Below are 25,639 nucleotides of genomic sequence, written 5' to 3'. Positions count from 1 at the left end.
AACAAACACCCAGCATTTGCAGTATCAGGGCCCTCATTTTCTGCTCCGTGAACAAGAAAGCGAGCTTCCACAAGAGAGAAAAATGGCCAAGTCGCTTATTAACTGCAAGTCACATTAATGAGCCAAGACTGTGTAATCTACAAATACATCCAATATAGGTTTATGATAAAGAGTTCCACTGTAATGTCGATCTCTGCCTCGTTCTCTGGCTGCAAAAGGCGTGATTTCAACCTCTGTGCTCGACCATATTTTCCACACAAAAATCCAAGCAGAGTGTGACAGGCATAGCTACCTTTGAACAATATGACCCCAAGGAAATTGTTCTGTGGAAGAAGCAAAATATTTGCTCACTGGCTGTATCTGAGCTATGTGGAAAGTGAGTCGCTCGTAAGTTCAAAGTGGCTGGAGTGAGGACAATCCCCGCTCTGTCAAGAATTAGAGCCACCTCTGCAAATAGGCCCGTGTGTAATGCCTCAGGGTGGGAGTTTCACCGAGGCTGGGGTTTCCATGTAAATAAACAGTGTGGGGGTCTCGGTGGGTGGAGAACCCCCACCACCACCACCGTTCTCCCTGGGGTTTGGGCCCAGCCTTTTGTTGCCTTTAATCCAAGCACTCTCTATTGAAAAGCATGAGGGGGTGCCTGGGTGAGATTAGCCCGCCAGCTCTTGTGAGTGCTTGAGTTTCTCACAGACTGCCCCCATACTTTTGGAAATAACACAGTTATCCCACATCCTCAAGGAGGCTGACAAGAATGACAAGTAAGACGACTGCTGGGCAATCTCAGACCTTAAGGTGACATAATGACCTCAGCTTTCCCCAAAGTGAAGCATGGCTGGTTGTATTTAAGTCACTTACTGCAAGGCTTTACCAGACTTGTTATAACCATAATTTAACTCCCCACCATTATACACAATTACATATTGAATATGTGTGAAGATTTCACACGCATCTGTTGCTAATTTAGCATCTTTGAATGCATGTAGCACTTTAGAGAGATCAGAGATAATGTGATTTTCATTTGCAGCTGTATGGCTGTGGTGTTGCCTCTTTTGTTTCACAACCGAGAAACACACAGTTAGTAGCTACTTGTGTATCCATCATATACACAAGCAGTCAAGTGTCACATTTCTGCCTTGTGAAGGCAAAACACATATCTATACAACACAACTTTAATATCATGTCTAATGTTAGAACAAGTGGATTGGCCTCTGTGATAAAGGTAAACAAGAGCCTTTTGTCTGCTAGTTACATAGGCCCATATGTAAAGGAAAACTACAGGTTGTAATGTTACAACTGTTTGCATGCTTCCTTTCTTCCTTTGTTTAATGTAGGCTCTCATTACCACGTGGTGGTAACAGATTGTTTGAACTGGAGAGAAAAGCCATTCGAAGCTAATTAAGCAGCCATTCCAGGCTCTATTCACAGGCAGAGGACCGAGGAGCACAGGCATTTGTCAGCGCTTGACCCCGCGTGGTATTGATTGACAATGCTGCCGCGTGAATGACAGGCTCGGCGCCGGCGGGCCAATGGGAAGCCGGCGAGTAAGTGCGCCGCGCGGCCATTGGACGAGAGGCCTTAAAGCCGCAGAGGAGTCCCACGTGGGGGCAGAGCCGAACCTTCAAAACAAGGCGCAGAGGCAGCGCTCAGACATGGCTGATGTTCATATCACACAAAGGCAATCATCTCCTCTTCCCCCGCTGAGCAACTATCATCCAAATGCTGATAGGTAGACGAGCGGGTATGTTGTTCAAGAATCTCGAAACACTTACGAGAAATTATATCGAGACGCTCCCGTGGCTTCAATTTTGGTGGGTGTCGTCGATCGATTGGTCATTATATTGTGCCCTTCACGCTGTGCGTGTAGGAAGAGGTGGTGATAGTGGTGGTGGGGAGAGGGAGGGGGGGTTATACCCGGATATTTCTGGTTTTGCTCGCTACTTTGTATATTTCGTGTTAGCATTTCTTCGTATTTTGTAACCACGTTTTACAAGAAGCACTCCCCTCATCCGTTTTTCTGAGTGTGGGGATAAAAATTCACCGTGCACCCCCCCACCCCTCCTCCCCCGTCCCGCTGGTGGTCTTACCCCATCAAAAAAAAAATTCATCATCTTATGTCGGAGGCGCGCGCACACAGTGAGGGGGGGAAAGGAAAACACCCTAATGAAGCGCGGATGTGGAATTTGTGCTGTCTCTGTCAAATTTGGATATCATCGTCGGCACATCAATGCCTGCTGTTGTTGCTGTTGTACACGGTGGGACGGACGGATGATGCCTTGTGGATCCGCGGGATGATGTCATGTACCGTTGCACCCCACGTGGGGGCCGTCGCTCTCCGATAGGCAGATGTGGCCGTATTCCTTCCGAGTAATGCGATTGGACAGATAGGCGCTTTCACGGCAGTTCAGCCCTGCTGCCTGTGTGTGGCAACCGGGGTAAGCTGGACAACTGGGGGAAACGCGAGATTGTGGAGAGTACCATGTTACGCTTTTAAAGAATCTCCAACCTCTTCGAGTCGGAAGACAGATTTTGGAAGCATATTTATTTATTTTCTTCTTCTTTGTGGGATTAACCAGCCGCAGAAGGCGCACATTCCTCGGAGGTTCGCGGTTGAAGAATAAAGTATAGTTTAATCGAGCCCGACCGCACTAAAATTTTTTCTCCCAGCCTGGCTGGGTGCGTTCTGGAGAGAGCGAGGGAGATAGGATGCTTGACGAAAACTGCGTCCACCAGGCTTACATTAGGAGGGATTAAACGCATGAATTATAGCCTGCTCAGTATTTTCTTCGGGAGCAGAAGTCGGACGGACGCTTCGGACTCACGCACGGGTACGTATTTACAAGAGCTGTTGATTTCTTTCTTAGTTTTTTTTCCTAATTTTTGGGCGTACGCTCGACCCCGCTTCCACGACTCTGAGCGGGAGTCAAACAGTAGGTGCAAGCCAGCGGCTGTCGCTTGTGGCCTGCCTGTAGTCGTCCTACGGACCGGGGGAGGGGGCGGTGGTGGTCATTTCACAAACAGCAGTCAGTTTCCGTTCTTTCTTTTTTTTTCTTTTATTATTTTTATTAAAGAACGAAACGGATCTGAGCATTAAAATTGCACGGCGGATAAGTGGCTTCTCCAACCTCGTCTACGTGTTGGCATCATGTTAAACTGCACGTTGAGATTTGTTAGGATATCGAGTGTGACCACTGACCGAATAAGGTCATCAAGAAGACAGAAGCGCTCGACTGTTGTGCTGCTTCTCTGACTCATCTCGAACTGCTGCGGTAACTGGGACTAGTGTGCTGTGGTGACTACTTACTTATTGGTAAACAGTGTAAAGTGTATGTGTGTGTGTTTTTTCTATTTTATTTTTACGGTTATAGATTAAACCGCGTTATTTCTCAACACAGGATTTTCACGACCTCCCTCCCCCCCTCTCCTCATCCCCTGCCTCCCCCCTCCCTCACTCCCCTCGGCCCTGTCTGCTGAGACTGGTGTGGCTGTGAGCAAATTTCACCCGTTTTGCCAAAGGACCTGTACACTGGAGGGATAAACAAAGGATACATTTCAAGATGTATCCACAAGGCCGACATCCGGTAAGACTCGCTTCACCTATACTTAGAGAAGATTGCATATTTATTACAAAACACTGGTGCTGGTGTATGGTTCCTGCCTGTGCCGTGTCCTCCCCCACGTTCTCCTGAAACATGCCCTGCAAAGCGTTTTCCGCTCTTAATGCAGGTCATCAGATTTCTGTATGGGTTTCATTACAGTGCATTTATGCTTCATCGGAATATGCAGTCAGTACTAAATGGATGCAGATTGTTTGTATGCCTGGAGATATTTACTCAGCCAGACACTTGCATATGACTGTGTCTGAACGTGAAGACAGGTGGTGGTAGTGGTGGTGGTGATTTGAATTTCTTTTTTGAAATTACATTTCATATTTGGTGTGAAAGCTAATGTGTTATTACCCCCTGGAGGTGTGAATCAGACCCACCTTGTGGTAATGTCTTCCCGCAGAGGAGATGTTAGCCTAAAAGCCTGAGTCTAAATGTTTGAACTGTTCAGCTCTCCTTAGCAGGTCACAATGCAGAATAAAACTTTTTTATTTTATTTTTACAACCACTTTTCTTTTCTTTCAGGCTCCACATCAGCCTGGCCAGCCTGGCTTCAAATTCACCGTAGCAGAGTCTTGTGACAGGATTAAAGATGAATTTCAATTCCTGCAAGCCCAGTATCACAGGTAATGATTATATTCAAAGAATGACAACATTTACTCTATTGGATTTTGAGGTTAAGGCTAATATTTGACTGTTGAATTCTTTAGGAGCATATATATATATATATGTGTGTGTTTTTTTGGGGGTTTTTTTGTTGTTGTTTTTTAAAGCAGCCCCGTTTTTATCCTGTGCACATCTCTGTTAAGTGGTTAAGTGTGACTGAGTGATTGAGTGATTGAAGTGCCACAGACGCTTGAAAATGACACCTGGTCTCCTATTTTAAGTCTTAAGGTGGAGTATGACAAACTGGCCAATGAGAAGACAGAGATGCAGCGCCACTATGTCATGGTAAGATTGTGTTACAATTGAAAGCAATTATGGTTTCCAGATTGCACGGCTTGTTGAAGATCTAGTTGGGGTGGAGTGAGACGAGGCTATTGCGATCACCTATGTGGTTGTTAGGGCGGGCTGAGTGGCAGGTACAGGCCTGTGAAAGCCCCCCCCCCCCCCCCCCCCCCCCCCCCCCCCCCCCCCCCGTGGGGGTTGATGTAGCAGGTTGTTACAGAGGAGCGCTTCCTGACAGGCGGCCGGCAGTGGGCTGCCGCTCCATTATAGCATGCCCCTGATCTCCAAGGGTCGGCTGCAGCGTTGCCCTCTGTGTGTGCTGATCTGATTATTCTCCTAGGAGACTCCACGCTCAGACATATGCATGGCCATAAATTAGGTGTGAGCTGAGGGCGGAGGCCCAGAGCAGCGTGTGGGAAAATACACCACAGTAAACAAAATGGAGGACGTGGAGCTCACTGCGGTCTCCTTTATACTCAGCTTCTTTGTAAACCTTAATCATTAGCTTGCTTTTTTTTTTAAAGCAGCCTTTTAGAAAAACATAGGTGTGCCCCTGACGCAAAAATTAGCTCAGACATGACACACTAAGAAGGCTATCCCAGGTAAACACACCGGGAATTATTTAAACCAATGCATGCAGCCTTAAATTAAACTACTTTTTTTTTTTTGCTCAGAGGAAAACAACATGTCGGCCTGACAAGCAGGAGGTTAGGTAAACATGTTGGGAAGTATCCCACAGCCAGCGCTTGGTGTCAGGTTACGCCATGGCTGTGGGGCTCTGATCTCAGACAGAATGGCTCTCTTGTTTGAGAGTAATTTTCGAAGAAGCTAATGGACTGAATAATGCATTGGCCTCATCAAATAGACGCTGACTGGAAAGCCATTTCTGCTCCGGCTGCCACTTGTGGGCTCGGCGGATTACATTTCAGCCAGACAGACTGACCTGGCTGGAAATAAGTGTTGAGCAACCGCGTTACTCTAAGTAAACAAACATCACAGGGATCTGAGGGCTTAAGCTGATCAATAACTCTAACCCTCTCTTTTCTGCCCACACTGCAAACAGCGAAGCATTGATTTATTGGCTAATCACTCTGAGCTGCTCAAAGAAATCCTTTTGTTATCTGATCTTATAACGTATCTCCTCTTCCTGTAAAAACACTTTTTATATAGGCTTTATAGCGTTCAAACCCTGACCGTGATGTAATCAGCGCAGCGATAATTACGTTGAGGTTACGCCGGTCTCATGAGCGTAGAGCGCAAAAACACTCGCCTGTTGTTACACGTAATAAATATCATCAGATCTTGTAACTGCGCTGACGTCACTAACCACAATTAAATCCCTGCTTTCGTTTCAGTATTACGAGATGTCCTACGGGCTGAACATAGAGATGCACAAGCAGGTACGTATCCCAGTGCTGCTCATATTTTTCAGCTCATTGGTTTTCCACGGTGTCAGGGGATGTCAGATCCAGGTGGAGCCACTTACAGGCTGTGAGCTGAACTGAGCATCAGCAATGGTCTGAAAACGGGCAGATCCACTGCACACAAACAACAACACAACCCCAAACTTGTGCCACAGCTTGTACAAGTGCTGTGAGCCGTTATTGGAAATTTGCATATGGTGTGCATCTGGGATTTGACTCAGCTTTCTGATAAGATTAAAGGTAGACTTTGGCAGGCTTAGCCTTTTGACTTAATGATTAAAAAGAGAGGCCCTCTGATAGGTCAGTATTTCTTTTTTTCAGGATGAAGTAATTACACCAGCAGAGCAAAAGTCCTTTAGTCACTTCATTGTGGTCTTATCTTTATCAGAAGATCCTATCTTGTATGTCTCCGCAGATAAATCGCACTGAAGTGATAGAGATTGTGTGAATGAGTGACATTTCATTGTCTATGTTCCCGCGCCCCCCCTGCGACTGCCTGGCTTGGTTATAATGACAGCGTTGGCGGCACGGTGGGTTGGCGTGTTAGGGCGATCCATCAGTGTCTGCTCTGTGTGTCACACTTCCACATGTCTGTCAGGGCTCAGGCCCTTCTGATAGCTTCTGTCAGGCACTTATCGCCAACCAGAGGAGAGAGGTGGGGGGGATGGGATCAGGAGACAAGTTGGAGAATAGAGCTGGAGGCGGGGCAACAGCCCAGCTCTGTGTAAACAGGTTAATCGACTGATCCATTTTAGCGCCTGACTTTTATCAGGAACCTCAACAGAGCTGATGGAAGCGCTTGAATAATTCATCAGTGGGGCCCTAACCTGCTGAACGGCGTGTTTGTGAGCAAACAGTGTGGGCCCCGTCCATGCAGCTCCCCCAGCTTACAGCTCAGGCAGGGGAGGAGGAGAAGATGGGGAGCGGTTAACAGGCAGGGTTGGGATGGATTATTGGATGCACACAGGCATATTATTTTCCTGCCAGGAGATTTATTCCATGGTGAGGAAATTCATTCCTCTAACTGTGCCTTTTTCATTACTGTGCAGGGACATAATTCACATTTCAGAATGCGTAAACGGGCAAAGCTAAGACTGACGCTGGTGGTGTTATCTGATCCCTCTCTATCAGCCACGTCAGTTTGTCGATGCAAACTGCTAATTTCTGCTGCATGATGTCAGCTGGTAATTATCTTCATACGGTGCTTGTTTTCCAAGAGCTGCATGGGGTTTGGGGCTTGTATGGTGCTCAGATTCAATCAGATTAGGTCGTTACCTACGGCCGTAATGCAGCCATGTCTGCAGGAATCATTTGCTAAGTAGCAAAGTATCTGCCGTGGCGAGCGCCAAAGCAAACTTGGTCAGCCAACAGGCTGTCTGCAGTCTTCCTACAAAAGAGGCGTGCAGTGAAAAGTGGTTGGAGGAACTGTGGCTCTCCAAGCCATCAGTACTTCCATATCCCCAATCTGTCATGTGGGACTGGACTGCAGTGTAATAATTTCAGGGTGTGAACTGTTGGGTGTCAGTTTCACTTACATAAGCAGAAAAGTTGCTTGACTGTACTTTAAGATGTGGCGTAACAACGACGGTTATGTTCTTATGCTGTTTTTGTTAGAATAAGTGTATTGTTTTTTTAGATTGTGTCATGCTTTGTTTAGGAAAAAAAACACAGCTGACTAATCACAGTAATGACTCACGTATTCATTTATGCAGCTTTTCAGCATTTTTCAAATCAATACCAATAACTTTAAATGCCAATTAGAAACTAATTCTGGACTCACTACACTTCTTTATCAAAGACTGGTTTAGTGGAAGCATCGTTTTTTGGCTTAAACAAACTCTGATGTTTTTCTTCTTACTCTGAAAACCTGACATGAGGCAACGCTGTCAAAATTGCCGAGCCTCTAAATGTGACTAGTCAAGTATTGTTTATAGATGGATCATGTGACCAGAGCCACCACTTGTTTTCGCTCTACATTTAATACTCATCAGTGTCTCGAGTCCATTTTCCCATTGCTGATAGCAACAGGCGAATACCTCTCTGCACACCATTGACAAGCCAGCCCGAGAGTGCTCTTAAAGTGGTGCTACACAGGTCCGAGTACCTGTAATTGTGTAGCGGCAGTGCAAAGCCAGCCTCTCAAGGGCCAAGCTGTCATCTGCTTAAAGTGACAACAGCCCAATTTTTATCTGCCGGCAGGGGGAAAAAAAAGAAATCCTCTCAGCTCTGCACCGTATCTATTTTGACAGCAGTGGCGAGTTGAGTTGTTGCCTTTTCCGTGTATTTGCATGTTGTGCTGTGAGAGTGTAGAGACTGCCAGTTGTTTCGGGCAGAGTGGATCAGCCACCTCCTGACCTTTCCCAGCCAGCTGTCACCATGACACTAAGCTACAGAGGAATGGGCCGTGCGCTCAAGGCCTTTCTGCAAATCCTGTCAAATGTCCGACTGCTATTTACATGGCTTATCTGAACAAACATGGATTATACGCTTTTCGTCCATTTCTGTGGGGCTCCTTCAGCTCTTTCTAGAACACTTACTGCGTTGCATTAATACCAGCACTCGTAAAACATTTATCTTTATTACCTATAGGTCACATTTATTGTGTGCCAAAGGGGACTGCGGTTCAGTCTCTTTTTTTTCTTCTTTTTTTGTCTGCGGGCAATAATCAAGTTATAGTCAGTGTTATCTTTTGGACTATTGTACTTCCTGTGACACATGCTGCCATATATTTGTTTGGCATTATTGCATCTGATCCGCGGCTTCATCTGATATTGCATCTTCAGCTTGTTATTGGTTGTCCTGCTGGCTTGACTGGCTAAGTGGCTATCCATGTTGCAGCTTGGGTCAGCAGGTCTCGTTCTGTTGGACATTACTCTCCAATCTCTCTGGCTCTGCTTAGAGGTAATATGTCTGGGTGCCAAAACTGCCTGGCATTTCTGCCATGTGTAATAAATAAGCTAGCGGTCTGCAAAGTACATTGTGTGTGCTGCTGCTCCAAATGAAAAATCAGAGAAAATCCCTGTGATGTGTTTGTGTTCTGCAGTGGCCCTGGGTTGAACTGCGGCTCATAAATTCCAAAGATGATGTAGCTTTGGCACTGTTATTTTTCTGCTCCCAGTGCAGAGCTTGAACCTGAAAGTCTCATCCCCTTTCCCTGGAAGGAGAAAGAGAGGCAGAGCAGGCCGGCTGTGCAGTGTTTTTACAGGAGACTGGAGGGGGTGGGGGGCGTGGAGCATAGCCCCCCCCCCCCCCCCCCCCCCCCCCTCCTATCTTTCCCCGCACACCTCCTCCTACTGCTCTTTTTATCCACCATTCATTTGGTACGTTCATGTGATCGACAGGCTGAAAATTCAATTTAATGACCTGCCTCCAAGCACGTAATATGATTTTAAAGCCTGTTACGGTCAAGCAGAGGTGCCATTTGCATAATGATCCCAGCAAGATAGGGCTGCAGCCGTTGCCATGGCAGTTGGTAGACAAGCAGAAGAATGGAGGCAGGGCGTCGTGGATGTTGGGAGGCTATGAGGGTGGTGGGCTGGGTGCTTGATTGCAGTGAGAAACGGCTTGGGCTTTATTCCTGAAAAGCTGTAGCTTTAGCAAACGCCACTTACGACACAGGCTGCTTGCTTAATGGTATTGATTGAAGGTGTCTCCCCTACAATGTTATTACTGTTTGTCTTTGCATGCTCTGCAGTCCTAATTGTTAATGTAAATTCCCCACACCGTTACATGTAAGTAAACAATGCGCTGTAGTTAGTAGGCCTTCCTTCCTGGGGTGTGGTTGTGTGGTTTAACTCTGAGGTTAACTGCAGGACAGCACATTCGCAGATGAGGGGAAGAAGGGCAGAGTGAGAGAGGATCCTCTCAACACAGCAGCACTCTGCCTGCTCATATCCGTTTAGCATGGAGTGCACTCTTAGCACAGCTGTGCTCCATCCCCCTGGGCTCTCCTAATGTTTTAAATATTTCAAATGTCAATATCACGCTGTTTAGAGGATGTTGAGTCAAGCAGTTCTGATTGCCGCAGTAATTGACTTAATCGGTGTAAACATTAAAGGCGGGGTTATATGAAGTCACTGTCTCTTTCATACTTTACCGTCTCATTTTGCTCCCCTTTCTTTGTTTTCCAGACGGAGATTGCCAAACGGCTCAACGCAATTTTAGCTCAAATTATGCCTTTCCTGTCACAAGAGGTGAGTTTTGAGCCCAGTTTCCAAATGGTGTCACAGTTTACTACTAAAGCAACGCCACCTATTGTTGCCTGTACCCTTAAGATAATACTCCTTGCATTTGGGAATAATTGTGGTTAAGAGCATTTTATCTCACCTTTATAATTCTAGTGTTGCTTTGGAAAAAAAAACTGTGAAATTCATAGATGAGCAAGTGTGGATGTGTGATAAATAATCTTTTGCAAATGTCTGTCCACAGCACCAACAGCAGGTTGCTCAGGCAGTAGAGAGGGCTAAGCAGGTGACTATGACTGAGCTGAATGCCATCATCGGGGTACGTGGACTTCCCAATCTGCCTCTCACCGTGTGTATACCCCCTTTTATTCCTTTATTTGACCTTGGGTAGGGGCAAACCTTCACATCAAATTCATATACCGAGTAGTCTGAACTGTTGAGTGAACACATTGTAATACACCACTTGCTACACTTATAGTGCAGATTTGCCTCTTTTGAAATCAAATGTGTCATCACAATTTTTTTTTTTATTTTTTTTTACATTTCATGACTTATTTTTCACTATTAAATTCAAACTAAACTATTAATATTGGCAACTACACCCCAAAAACAAACCAAAAAAAGACTCATGCGTTGCTTTAGCTTTGGCCTCGGTGGCATCTTCAATGCCTTGTTGTGTGTTGATAAATGCGAGCCTGAGAGCTCTTGAGATCCCCCTTCGCAGCTCGTATTGCTTTAATTGGCTAAGGTTTTAATGAGGAGCCTCATCTCTCACAGTTGACCTGGATTGCTGTGGGAATTAAAAGGCTGAGGGTGAACTAAACACAGCCAGCACGGCAAGCTAACTGAGACGGCACAGACAGTCGTCAGTCATCACGGCTCCGCTGCACAGTTCTTTTCACGCCACGGCAGCGAGCAGTAATCCACTGCATTCATCGTGGCTTCCAAACGCCATCTGCTCCTCATTGATCAGCTGTGCTGACCCTGGCGTGCTATAATGAAAGTGATTGGTTTCACCTACAATAGAAAGCTCAAACTGTCTGTGATCTTGTGACTACTGTAGACTCTCCGGCATGCACAGAAGACTAGCCTAAAGGCTCACTTGATGACTGGAAGCACATATTGGAATTCAATTAATAACCCCCTTGGTGACCTTTTGTTCCTGGATAATTGCTCCCTAGAATTTGCCTGAGTGGGTGTCTTGAGGTGATGGGAAAACTGTTTGTTACTCCTCTGTTGGACTGAAACGGAGGCTTTATTACACTTTTTGGAAGAGCAGCTGCTGCAGCAGTAGAAGCAGTAGCAGTAGAAGCAGTAGTTCCTAAGAATAGGAGATTTCACTAGTGGGGTTTTTTGTGGTCTATATGATTTTCACATTTGGAGCATCACAGTACTAGGATGTTGTACATTTGCATTTGTATTTTTCATCATCTGACTGTGCCTTGTTGGGCTTTCAAAGCATTAAGAAAACATTTTATGAGCTATCTGACAAGCTCAGAGTTTTAGTTTGTGGTCTTTTGTGGGAACCAGGACAGTTTTTATGAAACAGTAAGGCTCCCACCCGGGTCACTCGGGTCGCTCACGTAGGAGGAGGAGGAAATGTAGCCACTGTATGTTTTACGAATACCTTGCCATTAGTTATTCATTAAGAAGCAGCTCTGTAGGCATGCCAAAATCCTCATGTATTTTGTAAAGCAAGGTGAAAGAGCGTGCCAGGTAGACAGGCAGCATCCAGGAGCCAGCTGCATGTCTTATTGATGGAGCTGAGGGCCATTAATAGAATGAAACTGGGGCAGCTGCATGTGTTGAGATGAACCTGACAAGCAGCGTTTTCTGGTAGATTAGAAAATACCCAAAATATCCGTGTCATAAACAAGGCATTTTAAACGAACCCACATTTCTCTTTAGCTACACTCAGATAGAGGAAAAAGGAGCAAAGAGTAGGTCTTTATCTTAGAATATTAAATTAGAGAAAATAGGCCAGACTCCTTTCTTTATTTATTATTGTCTTCATTTATGGCCCCTGTAATGAGGGCTGTTGCTGATCAGCCATGCTTATTACCCATCAGTGCCTCATTAAACACAATGAGCAAGGATGGCTCTCCCCTGCCAATGAACTGGCTCCTTAATTTCCCTCATGGACACAATATTATAACACACTCGCTCTCTTAGGCTCCCGGACAGACACGGAGAGAGAGAGAGCTCCCCGTGTCTGTCTTGGGTACGTTTTGTAATTGGATTGACATCTGCCCCATGTAACAAAGCACAAGGTTGCAAGTTAAAAAGTTAGCTGTTAGTCATGCTCGTCCTCTCTACTTCTACAACAGAAAAACAAAAGAACAATGTGGATTATATTTCTAAGGACATATTTAAGCACTAAGTGTATTTTGTATTCCTGCTACAGAATTTAGGAGTTTCTGCTGAGTTAATGTATTTTTAATTATGTGTTAGGCCTGCCTACCACCGTCTTCTATGCGTCGCACTACCTCCCTGGTCATTACAAAGATTCTAATATTCCTGAAATGGCCATAAATGGCCACTGATTGAAATCCGTCTTGTAAAAAGAGAGAGGAGTGTGCTGTAACAGCATCTGAATTATTCAGCTGGCTCGTATACGGGTAATAAATTGCTGATGTTTTTATTGGTGTCTCAGTTAAGTATTATTTAACCTTGCTTTAAACTGCTTACTTCCATGCTGAGTGCCTTTTAACTCCCATCTATTTCCCCGTGCCTTTCAAATATTGATGCTGAGTATTGGAGGGTTGACTGAGTGCCAGCATGGGACCCCTGGTCCTGGCTCCCGCAGCAGCCTTCCAGACACACACTCAGAAACACACTCAAAGACTCAGAGTGAGAGGGAAGGCGTGCCAGCTTCTAGCACTCTGCGTTCCCGCAGTCTCTTAAAGTTTGGGTGCGCAAATGATTTATGTTCCGTCAATCCAGAAATGTGAATATGAGATCAGTAAACAGATACTGGATGTGTTTGAAAAGCGGGTATTGTTTAGCCCACAGACAGATTTCCACAGAGTTTTGTATTCTGATCGCTTAAATCACAGAGGCACAGGAGTTGTGTTGTTGCAGTAGAATATGTGCCAGTTTACCTTTAAGCATAATGATTTTCTCTTTTAAGATGTGGCTGAAGCAGACTTTTTTTCTTTTTGGATAAAGTAGAATGAAAAATATTTCAGTTGTTTTCAATAATACACTGCGATTAGTGGGTTATTTCGATAACTTGAGCACCTCTGCCTCGTGTGTTACACATGCTGAGAGCGGTCAGTCAGTTATAGGTTTTACTCGCCTCAGCACAGATCTAGGGCTTATGCCACCCTGGCCTGGTATGGAAATAGCACTGAGGGGGATTGCTGTGTGTTCCTGACAGTAATAGACGTGTGAATGTGCTAATATCATCTGGGGTTTAGCCTCGTGCTTAGTTGGTGGTTTCTCCTCGCCCTTTCCCTCCAACCCATTTGTTGTCTGTTTGTCTATCTCCCTGTCACCTTACAGCAGCAGCAGCTCCAGGCACAGCACCTCTCCCATGCTGCCCATGGGCCTCCAGTCCAGTTGCCGCCTCACCCCTCTGGCCTGCAGCCCCCTGGCATCCCCCCTGTGACGGGCTCCGGATCAGGGCTGCTGGCGCTAGGAGCTCTGGGGAGCCAAGCCCACCTCCCAGTAAAGGATGAAAAGAACCACCATGATCTCGAACACCGAGGTGAGAAGAAGAGCTCGGCCCCATAGCTTTGTTAGCTAGTTATTATTTGCGAGAATCAAAAGGCATATTAGTTTTAGCAGTTCTGAAATGATGTTAAACTGAAATAAACCAATTTAGTGCTGAGTGCTCCTCACTCTCACAATCATCGGGCCCTTAGGTGAGGAGCACAATCCTGCCTGTTCACATTCTGTCTGGGTAATGAGCTGGTACATTCCCAGCCCATGACTGCATAAGCTATTCAGCAGCTCCAATACATGCCGATAAGAGGGGCCTTGTGCCCTGCAGTTGATTGTCACACATTCGGCTAGAAGCATCTGTTATGATGTGCTAAGTGACTTGTTTTTCTCTTTGCTCCGCTTGGTTTCATCTTTACCTCGGCCGCCACCGTGATGTCTGCGACACAGAGAGCACGGTAAGTTTCCCGAGCCGCACTCGTTTTGCTTTTTTGTAATTCATCACATTTTCATCTGCGCTGCAAGTGTCAAGTAGAGCTCTTCCATCAGTGCATGCATATACTGATTTCATGCGGTGTAATCTGAGTTCAATAAAATGATTAATGGAAAATGAGGTCTGGAATATAAGTCGTGTGTGTTTAATCCAGAAGGGGAAATGACTGGTATCATGTGAGAGAGATTAGAAGCCTTGTAATTTCATCACAATTAAAGAAGGGCTTGGACTTCCCCTTCTTAAAGGATTTATTTGATCCCTTCTACTGTCTCCCTTGTTTACCAGCTCTCTCTCTCTTTCTTCTTCTTGGCATGTGATGAATATTTATGAACACAAATGGAGTGTTGTTTTGTTTTTCTTTTCTTTTTCTTCTTCTTCTCCACCTCGTCTGGCTGGGCCTGCTAAAGCGTTATATTTGAAATGCTGCGATCTATGATGGCTTGTGATGGGCCTGTGAGATTGTGTTTCTGTAGGCCGGGCCAGCTGAATGGGTGCAGTCATGTCTGAAGAAATGGAAGTCCTGGGGCGATTAGCGGGCCTGTTTTGTTTCTGTGCTCTCGTCCCCGGTCATCTGATAGTAGAATGGTGACTTTGGTTAATGAGTCACGCTAAGCATCTCTTTAAAGGTCAGCCGTTATGCAGACAGTGGCTTTTTGCCCAGACCGCTAGTCCATCAGCCATTGTTCACTTCTCTGAGTCGCCGCTGACTTAGTCCATGTTTTCGCTTTGGTCCTCAGATGAGGGACAGAGAGAATCGGGAGAACTTGGCAGTTTACAGGCAAGTGGCAAACTCCTGTGAAAGCTGCTGGACACCTGCCTAAAGCCTCCCATTCTTTTGGCGTTTAGAGTGAGCTGTCCCAGCTTGTGTGGGCAGGCTCCATGAAGAAGCACCAGTCAGTCCCACGCTGCCGTGCCCACTGGCAGGATATAGATTCTCTTTCTTTATCTGAGCTCAAAGCCTCAGCTGACATGGTGCCCAAGCACACTATGGCAATCAATGCCCAGCACCCAAAACATATAGGTTCTCTCCCCCCTCTCTCTTGCTTTACTTTCGTTTTTCTCTCCTCCCATCTCTATCTCTCTCTCTCTCACGCTCAGCCTGACTGACTCCGGAGAAAAGGCCCTCTGTTCAGCTACAACACACTGCTCATGTCCCTGTGAGGCTGTTTGTTGTCCAGTTATGAGGAGGAGGGAGCCCAGCTCGGAAAACAAGCCCTCCTCCATTCAGTTCAGATAACAGCCCATTCTGTTGTGTGGCCAGGGACAGGCTTGTGTGCGAGATTGGGCTTGGCTGGTGTCAGGGTACTGTTTGGAGCTGGCCTACAGCTGCATTTTAAGAGTCCGCTGTATCCATCATTGTGTGAATAAGGCATTTTTAGTGTTTGGATAGGCACAGTGTGTTCTCTGTGAATTTGTAATGGATGAGTGACTTGCTGCGCTCTCTTACAGAAGGAAGACAAAATGGTAATAAAGCGTGTTTGGTTTTTCCCCTTTTGCAGAATAACTCAATATCCCCATCAGAAAGCTTACGCACAGCCAGTGAGAAGCATCGCAGCTCCTCAGACTACAGCTTGGATTCTAAGAAACGCAAAGTGGAGGAGAAGGACAGCATGAGTAGATATGTAAGTCCCTGAAGGAGTAGTTCAGCATGTTGGGGAAATATGCTTATGAATGGCGACTTTAAAAAATTGCTTTAGGTTCACAATTTAATTTTAAAAAAGTAATGAAGTTTAGACCAGAGAACAACATCCTGGAGTCTGTGCTTTAATTTTTCCCCATCTGTGTGAGTTAAGTTAAATGATTACTAATTATTGTTACAGGACAGTGACGGAGAGAAAAGCGACGACTTGGTGGTCGATGTGTCCAATGAGGTGAGCTGCACAGCAATTGTTCGTAGCACATTGATGTGACGTTGCTGTTTTGTAAATATTACTGGTGTGTTTCTCCAGGATCCTGCCACTCCAAGGGCAAGCCCAGCCCACTCACCACCTGAAAATGGTATTGACAAGCCCCGCCCCCCAAAGAAAGACACGCCCAACAGCCCCGCATCAGTGGCGTCATCTGGAAGCACCCCTTCCTCCAAGGCTAAGGAGCTCAGTCATGTAAGACATCAAAAGAGTTGTGGACAAACTGGGACAGAAAGGGTTTTAAATGACAATTGCCGAGAGACCAAAGGGACATGTGCAAATAGATCTAGGACGTTTTCTGCAGTGGATTAGCAATGGCTGTCTGTGCTTTAAGTGCATGACTAAACGTCAGGGATAATATTGTCCCGCATCAGGATCAGTCAGGTCTTCTCTGTTAATAGCTCAATGTATTTAACTATTCCAGGATTTTTCCCTCTGCCTCACTAAAAGATTAAAGCCAAAGCAGTAAGGGGATAAAAACGTCCCCATCTCCATTGTGACCATAATAGGTTTTAGAATAAATAGCAGTTTATGGCTCTGCAGGACTATGAGGGTTGTCAGAATTAGATTGGATTAAGTTCAGTTTGCTTTCAAATTGTCAGTCTGCACAGTGCCTGGTTTCCGGGATTGTGATTGTGCTTGCTCTCTCGTTCCCTTGACAGAATGACAAATCCTCCACGCCTGGTCTCAAATCCAACACCCCCACCCCCCGAAACGATGCCCCCACCCCTGGCACCAGCTCCACTCCTGGGCTCAGACCCATCCTGGGCAAGCCACCAGGCATGGAAGCTCTCGGTTGGTACCATTCTCTTCACTTTACAGAAACTGAGATGATCTTTTTTTCCCATACTTTGAAAAACTGCTAGGCCACAAACCGATCTCCATCTCCTGTCTTTGTCTACAGCAGCCCCAGCTTTGCGCACACCTCTATCCATTGCAGGGTCCTATCCTACCCCCTTTGCTATGATGGGCCATCATGAAATGAATGGAGGCCTGACTAGCCCTGGGGTGTATGCTGGTCTGCACATCTCCCCTCAGATGAGCGCTGCAGCAGCAGCAGCCTATGGACGCACTCCTATGGTAAAGGCTTTCCCTTTCCTTTTCTGTAGTTTTGGATCATCTAAAAGTCATGTACAGGATGCAATGAGGGATTTTACCGTGATAACAGTTGAGTATGTTAGTCAAACATTCCCATATCATCTTTTAGGGGTTTGATCCTCACACCCACATGAGAGCCCCGGGCCTCCCAGCCAGCCTCACATCTATTTCTGGCGGCAAACCGTAAGTGTCTCCCCAGATATGTTGCAGATCCATTTTTTTGTAACGCAGCTGATATCAAATACTGACAGGCACGTGTCTTTTCCTTCAGAGCGTACTCCTTCCATGTCAGCGCAGATGGTCAAATGCAGCCTGTGCCTTTCCCACCCGACGCCCTCATTGGTCCCGGTATTCCACGCCACGCCCGTCAGATCAACACACTGAGCCATGGCGAGGTGGTCTGTGCTGTCACCATTAGCAACCCCACACGTCATGTTTACACTGGTGGCAAAGGCTGTGTCAAAATCTGGGACATGAGCCAACCAGGCAGCAAGAGCCCCGTGTCCCAGCTGGACTGTTTGGTGAGGACCTCATCAGTTTTTCTTAATGTTTACACACATGTTATTTCATTAACATTAGAAAAAAATTAACAAGCCAAACACTTATTCACATAGTTCAGATTAGGTTTGAGGTTCAACCTTTGGTTTATTTGTTATGACAGGACATTTTTTATCCTCCGCCCTTGATTTGTTTGTTTCTAAAGCTCTCCCTAGCTCCACTGCCTTGAACATGTATTGATTTGCTTTGTCCTCGGTGCAACAGAACAGGGATAACTACATCCGCTCCTGTAAGCTACTGCCTGATGGTCGCACATTGATTGTCGGAGGCGAGGCCAGCACACTGACCATCTGGGATCTGGCCTCCCAGACACCGCGGATCAAAGCTGAGCTCACCTCCTCAGCCCCGGCGTGCTACGCCTTGGCCATCAGCCCTGATGCCAAAGTCTGCTTCTCGTGCTGCAGTGATGGAAACATTGCCGTTTGGGACCTGCATAACCAGACTCTCGTTAGGTCGGAAACAAAACTTTATTTCCAGTATGCGGGCTTGAGTCAATTTAAAAGATAATGTCAATAACTGTCTGTATGCCTTCCGATTTTGATTCTAGGCAGTTTCAAGGTCATACGGATGGTGCTAGCTGTATTGACATATCCCATGATGGCACTAAGCTGTGGACGGGTGGTCTCGATAACACTGTTCGCTCCTGGGATTTGAGAGAGGGTCGACAGCTGCAGCAGCACGACTTCACTTCACAGGTACAATGCTGCATAATGCAAGCGGCCAGACCTGGAGTCTGTTTTCCTTTCGGCCAAGGAACTGTCTTTAATTATTGTCCTGTTTGATCTCCAGATCTTTTCTTTGGGCTACTGTCCGACTGGCGAGTGGCTTGCTGTGGGAATGGAGAGCAGCAACGTGGAAGTGCTCCACCATTCAAAGCCTGACAAGTATCAGCTCCACCTGCACGAAAGCTGTGTCCTTTCCCTCAAGTTTGCCTACTGCGGTATGAAGAAACACACAAAAAGAGCATCAGATAAAGCTGACCGTATTTAACTGTGAAGTGCCCTTTGCCTGTCCTTATTAGTGCCTCTTTTTTTTTTTCTTTTTTTTAAATAGCGTAAATGCTTGTTGTCATCTCAAGGCTACTCTTCATTTGTAGGTACTTTTCCTACTACTTGTTAGTGAAAAGTGTCCTGATGGCACTTTTGTTGTCTTTGCAGGTAAATGGTTTGTAAGCACCGGGAAGGACAATCTGTTGAATGCCTGGAGGACTCCTTATGGCGCCAGCATATTCCAGGTATGCAGATCAATGGACTCTGTCTGTAGCCAGGCCAAACGTACACACAGATCTCTAAGAGGAAGGGCAAAACGACCGCTGTCTGACAGGACTATCCTATCAGTGAAAACTGAACCTGAATTATTGACCTGACAAAGACGCCTTTTTGAGGCCCGTCAGTGAAGTTGATGTCAGTGCAATCTAATCTTGCCATGAAGTCAGCTAATTTTCACCACTTAACTTACTCAGCAACATTTAAGGTTAACTGCCTCCAAGATTAAAGTGGGTTTTTTTTGTGTGTGTGCGTGTGTTTTGTTTGCTTTTCTTTAAACAGTCCAAGGAGTCCTCATCTGTCCTGAGCTGTGACATTTCTGCAGACGACAAGTACATCGTGACAGGCTCTGGTGACAAGAAGGCCACTGTGTATGAAGTGATCTATTAGAAGAGACTGCTTTGGATCGGAGCATGCTCATGCTCAGGAACAGTAGACCCTCCCTCCATCCTCCTTCCCTCACACAGACAGCATGGATGTTGCCTGCAGCTCCAAGGTGGATGGGCAGGAAGTTTGGCAGTGCCAGACGAAAATGGATGGTGGTGTTATTGTGGCACTGGATGCTGTGTCCTTCGGCTCTGCCCTTCCTCACTCATACAACTAACACTTGTACAGCGAGTGCAGTTTCCCAAGGCACCGAGAAGAAAATAATGTCTTGCTGTTTCTGTTTGTTGGATATTTCTTTTTTTATTCGTCCTTTTTAATGTGGAGATAAAGTTCCATGACACAAGTAGAAGCGGCGCTTCGCTCTGGAGCTTCTCCTTGGAGGTCCTGTGAAAAGTGTACATAATGGAGTAATAAAAGGCCTTTTATAGATTTATATTTTGGTGTCCAGTTACGCTTGTGATGGTTCTTTCTTGTTCTCTCCGTGATTTTCTGTCCCCTCCGGGGATGGAAATTAGATTAGGACTTTGTAAGAGGATATTCTATTTCAGTTTTTTCCCCCTCCTCGGCTTTTTTTTCTTTTTTCTTCATGTTCCTTGTCCAAAATGACCTTTTCGGAAATCTAATTTGTATTTTTTTTTCTCCCTGACAAAGGCTTTTTTTTTTTTCTTCGCTATTTGCTGTATCACAGACATTTGTCCCATGGATTTTTGCAGTCGAGAATTCTGGAAAGGCTTTTTTTCTGTAGGGAGGAAAAAAAATCATGGTTTCCAGTTATGTTTACCTTTTTGACCCTGATCAGCAGAATTTCAGCTTTGAAATGAAGACCTTTGACTGAACCCTGGCTCCTGTCTATAACATCAAAATGGATTTATATCAACTGTCGGATTGATGGGTTTTACAGAGAAGCAGCCGTGACCTGAGCTCACTCTGTTGACTCAACCACTGTATGAAAACTTTGCTCCACTCTGCAAAGTTTAGCCATCAGTCTATTAGAGATCGTTATTGCCGCTTGTGTTTGCGAGCCTGTGACTGATATGCAAGACTTGGTTACTCATAAAGGACGCAGGCAACGCCATTACCACGTTCGACATTTTGGGTGTATTCTTTGCTTTCTTCAGTATTTCATAATATTCACTACAATCTTCTCATAGACAGGAATGGTCTCATCATAAACACAAGTTAAGACTGTGTAGCATACATGTGGCATCATCCATAAGGACTGTACAGCTGACAGTTGTTGATAAATCAATAAACTGTTTTATATAAAATTTATCTTGACTGGATTTCTGTAGTGCTGTGGTCTCGCTGTGGTAGGTTTCCAAGGATTAGTTGGAGACTTTGGGGTAATATGGTTATTAGCTCTTTTTTGTAAAGCATTAAATTGAGTGTATGCCTGAAGATGAAGTTGCCAACAGAATCCACCTTAGCGTCATGACCAAACATGCAGAAATAGCTTAACTACCCGCAAATCTAAAGCTTTTTTTTTTTATTTTTTTTTTTTTTATTTATTTAATCTCAACAGGTGTATGTGCCCAAATGTTACTATTATTTGTTTGGTTAGGTTCAGTTTAAAAAAAAAAAAAAAAAGCCTCCAGAAAGTTACTGAATCCATCCAAGAAATGTTCCAGAACGCAGCCTGCCATAAAACCACGTGTCGTTTTTGCACTTTGGTTTTTGGATTAAACAAACAAGGCATAACGTGTTAATTGGTGAGCTTTAGAGGAACTGATAAACAGATTTTGTTATTGCCAGACTGTCTAAGGCTACCCGTTTCTCCCTTGCCTGTCGGTTCGAATTTACCAAACAACTCCTGGCACGAAAGATGCCAAACCATTTGTTTAAGGAAAGAAGCTTAAAGTCACTGATTAATATTTGCTTTTACAGTGCAGCCAACAGTGGGTGTGGTAAAACACCTAAAGCACTTACTGCTGTTGAGGGCAATGCACCGACATGCTGAACGTCTCTCGGGCTTGCTTTTTCCTCTTCTAAAAACTAAAAGTGCAACCTCAAAGTCCCCCTTGTCCTGTGTGTTGCTAGTGAGGGATCTCCCTTGCTCTAGCTTGCATCTACATTACATACAATCTTATTCACGGGCTGCTCTTGACAGTAAATGGAAGCACATCAGCAAATTGCTCTAAATGCATTCAGATAGGAGCTGACAACTGTCTCAGGAGAACCACAGACACGATAGAAAAAACATTCTGGGTGCTGTTAGAGGGTTGCTATGGACCTTTGCCATTGGTTTTAACTCAGAAGATTACAGAGCTTGCATTAATATTTGAGGGATGAACTTGATGCGACTTTCAAAGTTGCATCGTGCTGTACCAACTGTGTTCACTGTCCCGGCTAGTGACTTTTTTTAGAGTTTGGATTCATGCATGGTGGCAGCTATGAAATCACACGCCCATCACAGAGTGATACAATAAGGCAGAGGTTTATGAAGTGCCACTTCAGAAATATGACGTAAACACTGCTCTTGAGTTCCCTTGAGTGGTCTTTTGGTAGTTGAATACTTTTGGGCTGGACGGGTGAATGGCTCAATCCCTCCACTCCAGAGCAACGCTCTCCTAGGACTCTGTGCTTGAAGCTGTGAGCCCTTCATATGGCTGCCTCTTCAAACATGTTGTTGTTAGATTATAAAAGCGGGGCCGGATGCTTTTAGCATGGAGCCAGCCGCCATGCCCCGCTCTCACGGGCTCATTTGTTAAAGGCTATAGTCTTTCTTTTCCCACATTGCTGAAGTGTGTACTTCCTGTGCACATTTGTAGCTCGAGCTTCTTGCTCAAGTACAGTTTTCTTCCTCACTTAATCAAACAGTGGAATATCTGCAGATGAAAGGTTGTACCTCTGAGTGCCTATTGCTGGACATTGAAGGGGTCATTGTCTCGCCTTCCGCTGATCTACCTCTGAATGGAAGGCTTTCAAGCAGGTTCTCGTGCAAAAGCCCATGGTGCTCTGTTCTATTTAGAGAAGGGCAACAGTGCAGTGTAAGGAAATAGAGTGGCCTAAGTGTTTTACAGCAGCTCTGAGGATAAGAACGTGGTCCAGTTCTCTTCTTCTCTTTTGCATTGTCAGAGCCAAGACTCAAAGACAATACAGAAATTCAAGGGTGGTCTGTAATGCCAATGTGTGCACTGTGTGAATGTCTTTTTTTCTTTCTTTTTGGTTGTATTTTGTTTTGTTTTTTTAGCTTTAACTCTCAGGCACTGATCACAGTCCACCAGATTTCTGGCTGGTTCTTTTGGCTGGCATTCTGTTTTCTACCCTCCCCCATCCATCACACAGAGAATCAGGATTTATTTATTTATTTTTCAACAGCGAGGGACTGGCACCGTGCTGAAATGCAGAATAATAATCCCCTAATCACCTGAGTATTGCCAGTCCTAGGTTTTATCTGCAATGGACGTGAAAGCCCCTAGTGCCTAGTGATTACAGCATTTGATCTGGGTAATAATGTCTTCACTGTTGCCCTGCCTAGGGCCCGAAGGCAGCACAGCTCTAATCCACAGTGCATTCTAGTGGAATCGCATTACACAAAGACCACCAGGGTTCTCCTCTAGAGGGGAGGGGTGTGGGGGGTTAAAGGAGGAGGTTGCCATGGAAACAAGCTTCTCTTTCTCTTTCTCTCTCTCACAGACACACACGCACACTAATACATCACACGCGCATACACACATACTCTCTCCTGGGACAGATAAGCAAAGGACAGGTTCTGTGTTTACTTTCCGCAGACCCTCCAATCCCCGAGCAGGCTGAGCCCTGATAACACGAGGCCTGTACAGCCAGCGACCACTGACAGCAGATAAGCACTCCAGCAGAGCAGAGCAGTCATCACCCTCCAACCAGGATGAACAAACCTGGGAGACCCGGATTCATTTGGATTAGACTGGATTGCTGCTGCCACCGCCGCCACTGCTGCTGCTGCTTTTGCTGTCGCTGGTGTGTTCAGACTACTGATGTTCACAGGACTTTCTACATGAGAACTTGATGCCACACTTAATCCTGTGGCGTCCCAGAGTTTAGTCAGAGGACACGGCCACAGTAGTGGACTGGGAGCTATTTTAGACACTGAGGTCAAAGGAGTGTCTGCTCTGGGCAGGTTTACGTGGCTGCAGTTAGAGAACCGCGGAAAAAACGACATTTCTCCTAACATGTCCCAGAGACAAACACCGCACATTATTAGTATTCTGCTTCAACATTTGTCCATGTGTGCTGTTTTTGTAATGGAGAAGGTTGGAGATCTGTGAGGACATTCCTTTATATTGGTTCCAAGTATCCACTAAAATCCGGTAATTCAATACCAGGGGTAATTAGATTTGTATGATAGTAATGCCCCAAGAAAGAACCAACACGGTCTTTGATGTTGAGATCAAGACGGCTACAAGTACTTCTTTATTATGTGCATTATGCTAACATGCTAATTATTTTTCCACACACATTCTTTGATTAAAGCACAGCTGGAGGTGTATAAGCAACATGACTAATTACAGAGGAAATGGAGGTACTGAGCTAAAGTGGTGGAAGCTGGATTTCCCTTTGGCCCCTTCTGCTCACTGTTTACTTCTAATGCATACTTTCTTTTGAGAAAGCCGGTTACCAGCTTTGACCACTTACTCTGAAATAATAGAGGGGGACAGTGAACAAATATGTTTGTGAGCCTATATTTCCTAAGTAGTTAATATTGATTCAACTCTATATGCCAACTGTGTATAGTAGCTTCTGTTTGTTGTTCTCTGTGGGATAAGATATAGTTGCTTTCAGTGACAGTTAACCACAAAATACAGGGCATATTCACAAGGATAATATTATCGACTACTTAGTACAAAACATGCAACAAGTAGTCTTCTCTCTAAACTTTACAGCACCCTGTGGCTTTTCCCTAATACATATCCCACTTGATATTCACAACTTCAGATTCTGCAGTGAAGCCTTAGAAGGCAGGTGTATTTTGCATGCTCTGTAAATGCTGCTACACAGGCCTGAAGCTATACTTCACATTATTCATTACTAAGAAATAAAAAAAGGGGAGCTTTGTGTTATATCGGTCCACCTGCCAATCTGAATATATTTATTATTGGTTTTCAAAATGAACAGAAGCTCAAAATGTAATTTTCATGTATATGTACACACGTGTATATAGCTATAAGGTAAATAGCTAAAAGTGAATTGAATTGTCACTTCACGTGGTTATTTGAGATACAACTCCTTTAGATAACTAGGTGGTATAACTTTGATCAAATCAGCTAAAAGGTAGGGGTGAGCAGTCACTGGGCACCTTTCTAGTATTCGAGTAACTCATCATGTTCAAGAAAACAGTTTGAGGTGATCTTTGTGACATGCTGTGTTATCCAGACATCGGAAAACAGCTGCACTCTGGTCATAAATAGACAGACATGGTGAGCAATAATACTCAGGCAGGCTGTGATATTTAAAATATCATAAAATGATACTAAGGGGCACAAGAAAAAGATCCCCCACACCATTATTAAGATTAGCATGAATGCATGCTTTCATATCGTTTACACCAAATTCTGACTAAATGTGACAGCAAAAACATAGATTCATCAGATTAGATAATGGTTTTAGAATCTTCTATTTTATAAGCCTGTGCAAACTAGCCTCAGTTTCTTGTTTTTAGCTGACAGGAATGGCCACCAGATGCGGTCTTCTGCTGCTGTAGCTCATCTGCTAGAATGTTTGACTTGTTGCACCTTCAGAGACGCTCTTCCGCATATTGTGGTTCTAACAAATTAATATTCGAGTAACTGTTTCCAGTCTATCGGCTTTTCTCTTCTGACCTCTGAAAACTGCTGCTCAATGGATATTTTTGCTTACCATTTTCGGTAAACACTAGCGATGGTTATGTGGGGGAAATCCCAGCAGATCAGCAGTTTCTGAAATACTTTAAGCAACCACATGAAAGTCACTTAAATCAATCCTTTTCCCCGTTCATATGCTCAGTTTCAACTTTGGCAGATCATCTTGACTATGACTCCGTGTCTACATGCACGGAGTTTGTGCAATATGAATAGCAGATATTTGCATTAACTGCAATAATCATTTGTCCCAAGAAAGTGGCCAGTGATTGTTTATCACCCAAACACAGGTAC

The 25,639-nt window shown here is 45.0% G+C and overlaps 1 protein-coding gene across 1 annotated transcript; it reads left to right on the top strand.

The window, feature by feature from the left end:
- Positions 1-1,744: 1,744 nt before the first annotated feature.
- tle3a (TLE family member 3, transcriptional corepressor a) lies at positions 1,745-20,801 on the top strand. Its single transcript, XM_085165706.1, has 20 exons — positions 1,745-2,825; positions 3,393-3,578; positions 4,128-4,228; positions 4,490-4,553; positions 5,906-5,950; positions 10,105-10,167; positions 10,403-10,477; positions 13,663-13,867; positions 15,764-15,936; positions 16,135-16,185; positions 16,264-16,416; positions 16,884-17,016; positions 17,126-17,301; positions 17,429-17,502; positions 17,591-17,840; positions 18,082-18,329; positions 18,425-18,572; positions 18,667-18,817; positions 19,035-19,111; positions 19,425-20,801. Exons 2-20 carry the CDS (start codon positions 3,555-3,557, stop codon positions 19,530-19,532), a joined length of 2,319 nt encoding a protein of 772 aa, XP_085021832.1. The 5' UTR covers positions 1,745-2,825; positions 3,393-3,554; the 3' UTR covers positions 19,533-20,801.
- The last annotated feature ends 4,838 nt before the right edge of the window (positions 20,802-25,639 follow it).

This window comes from Neolamprologus multifasciatus, chromosome 7, assembly GCF_963576455.1.
Source record: "Neolamprologus multifasciatus chromosome 7, fNeoMul1.2, whole genome shotgun sequence".
Lineage (NCBI taxonomy): Eukaryota > Metazoa > Chordata > Actinopteri > Cichliformes > Cichlidae > Neolamprologus > Neolamprologus multifasciatus.
This window is presented reverse-complemented; position numbering and strand designations above follow the sequence as displayed.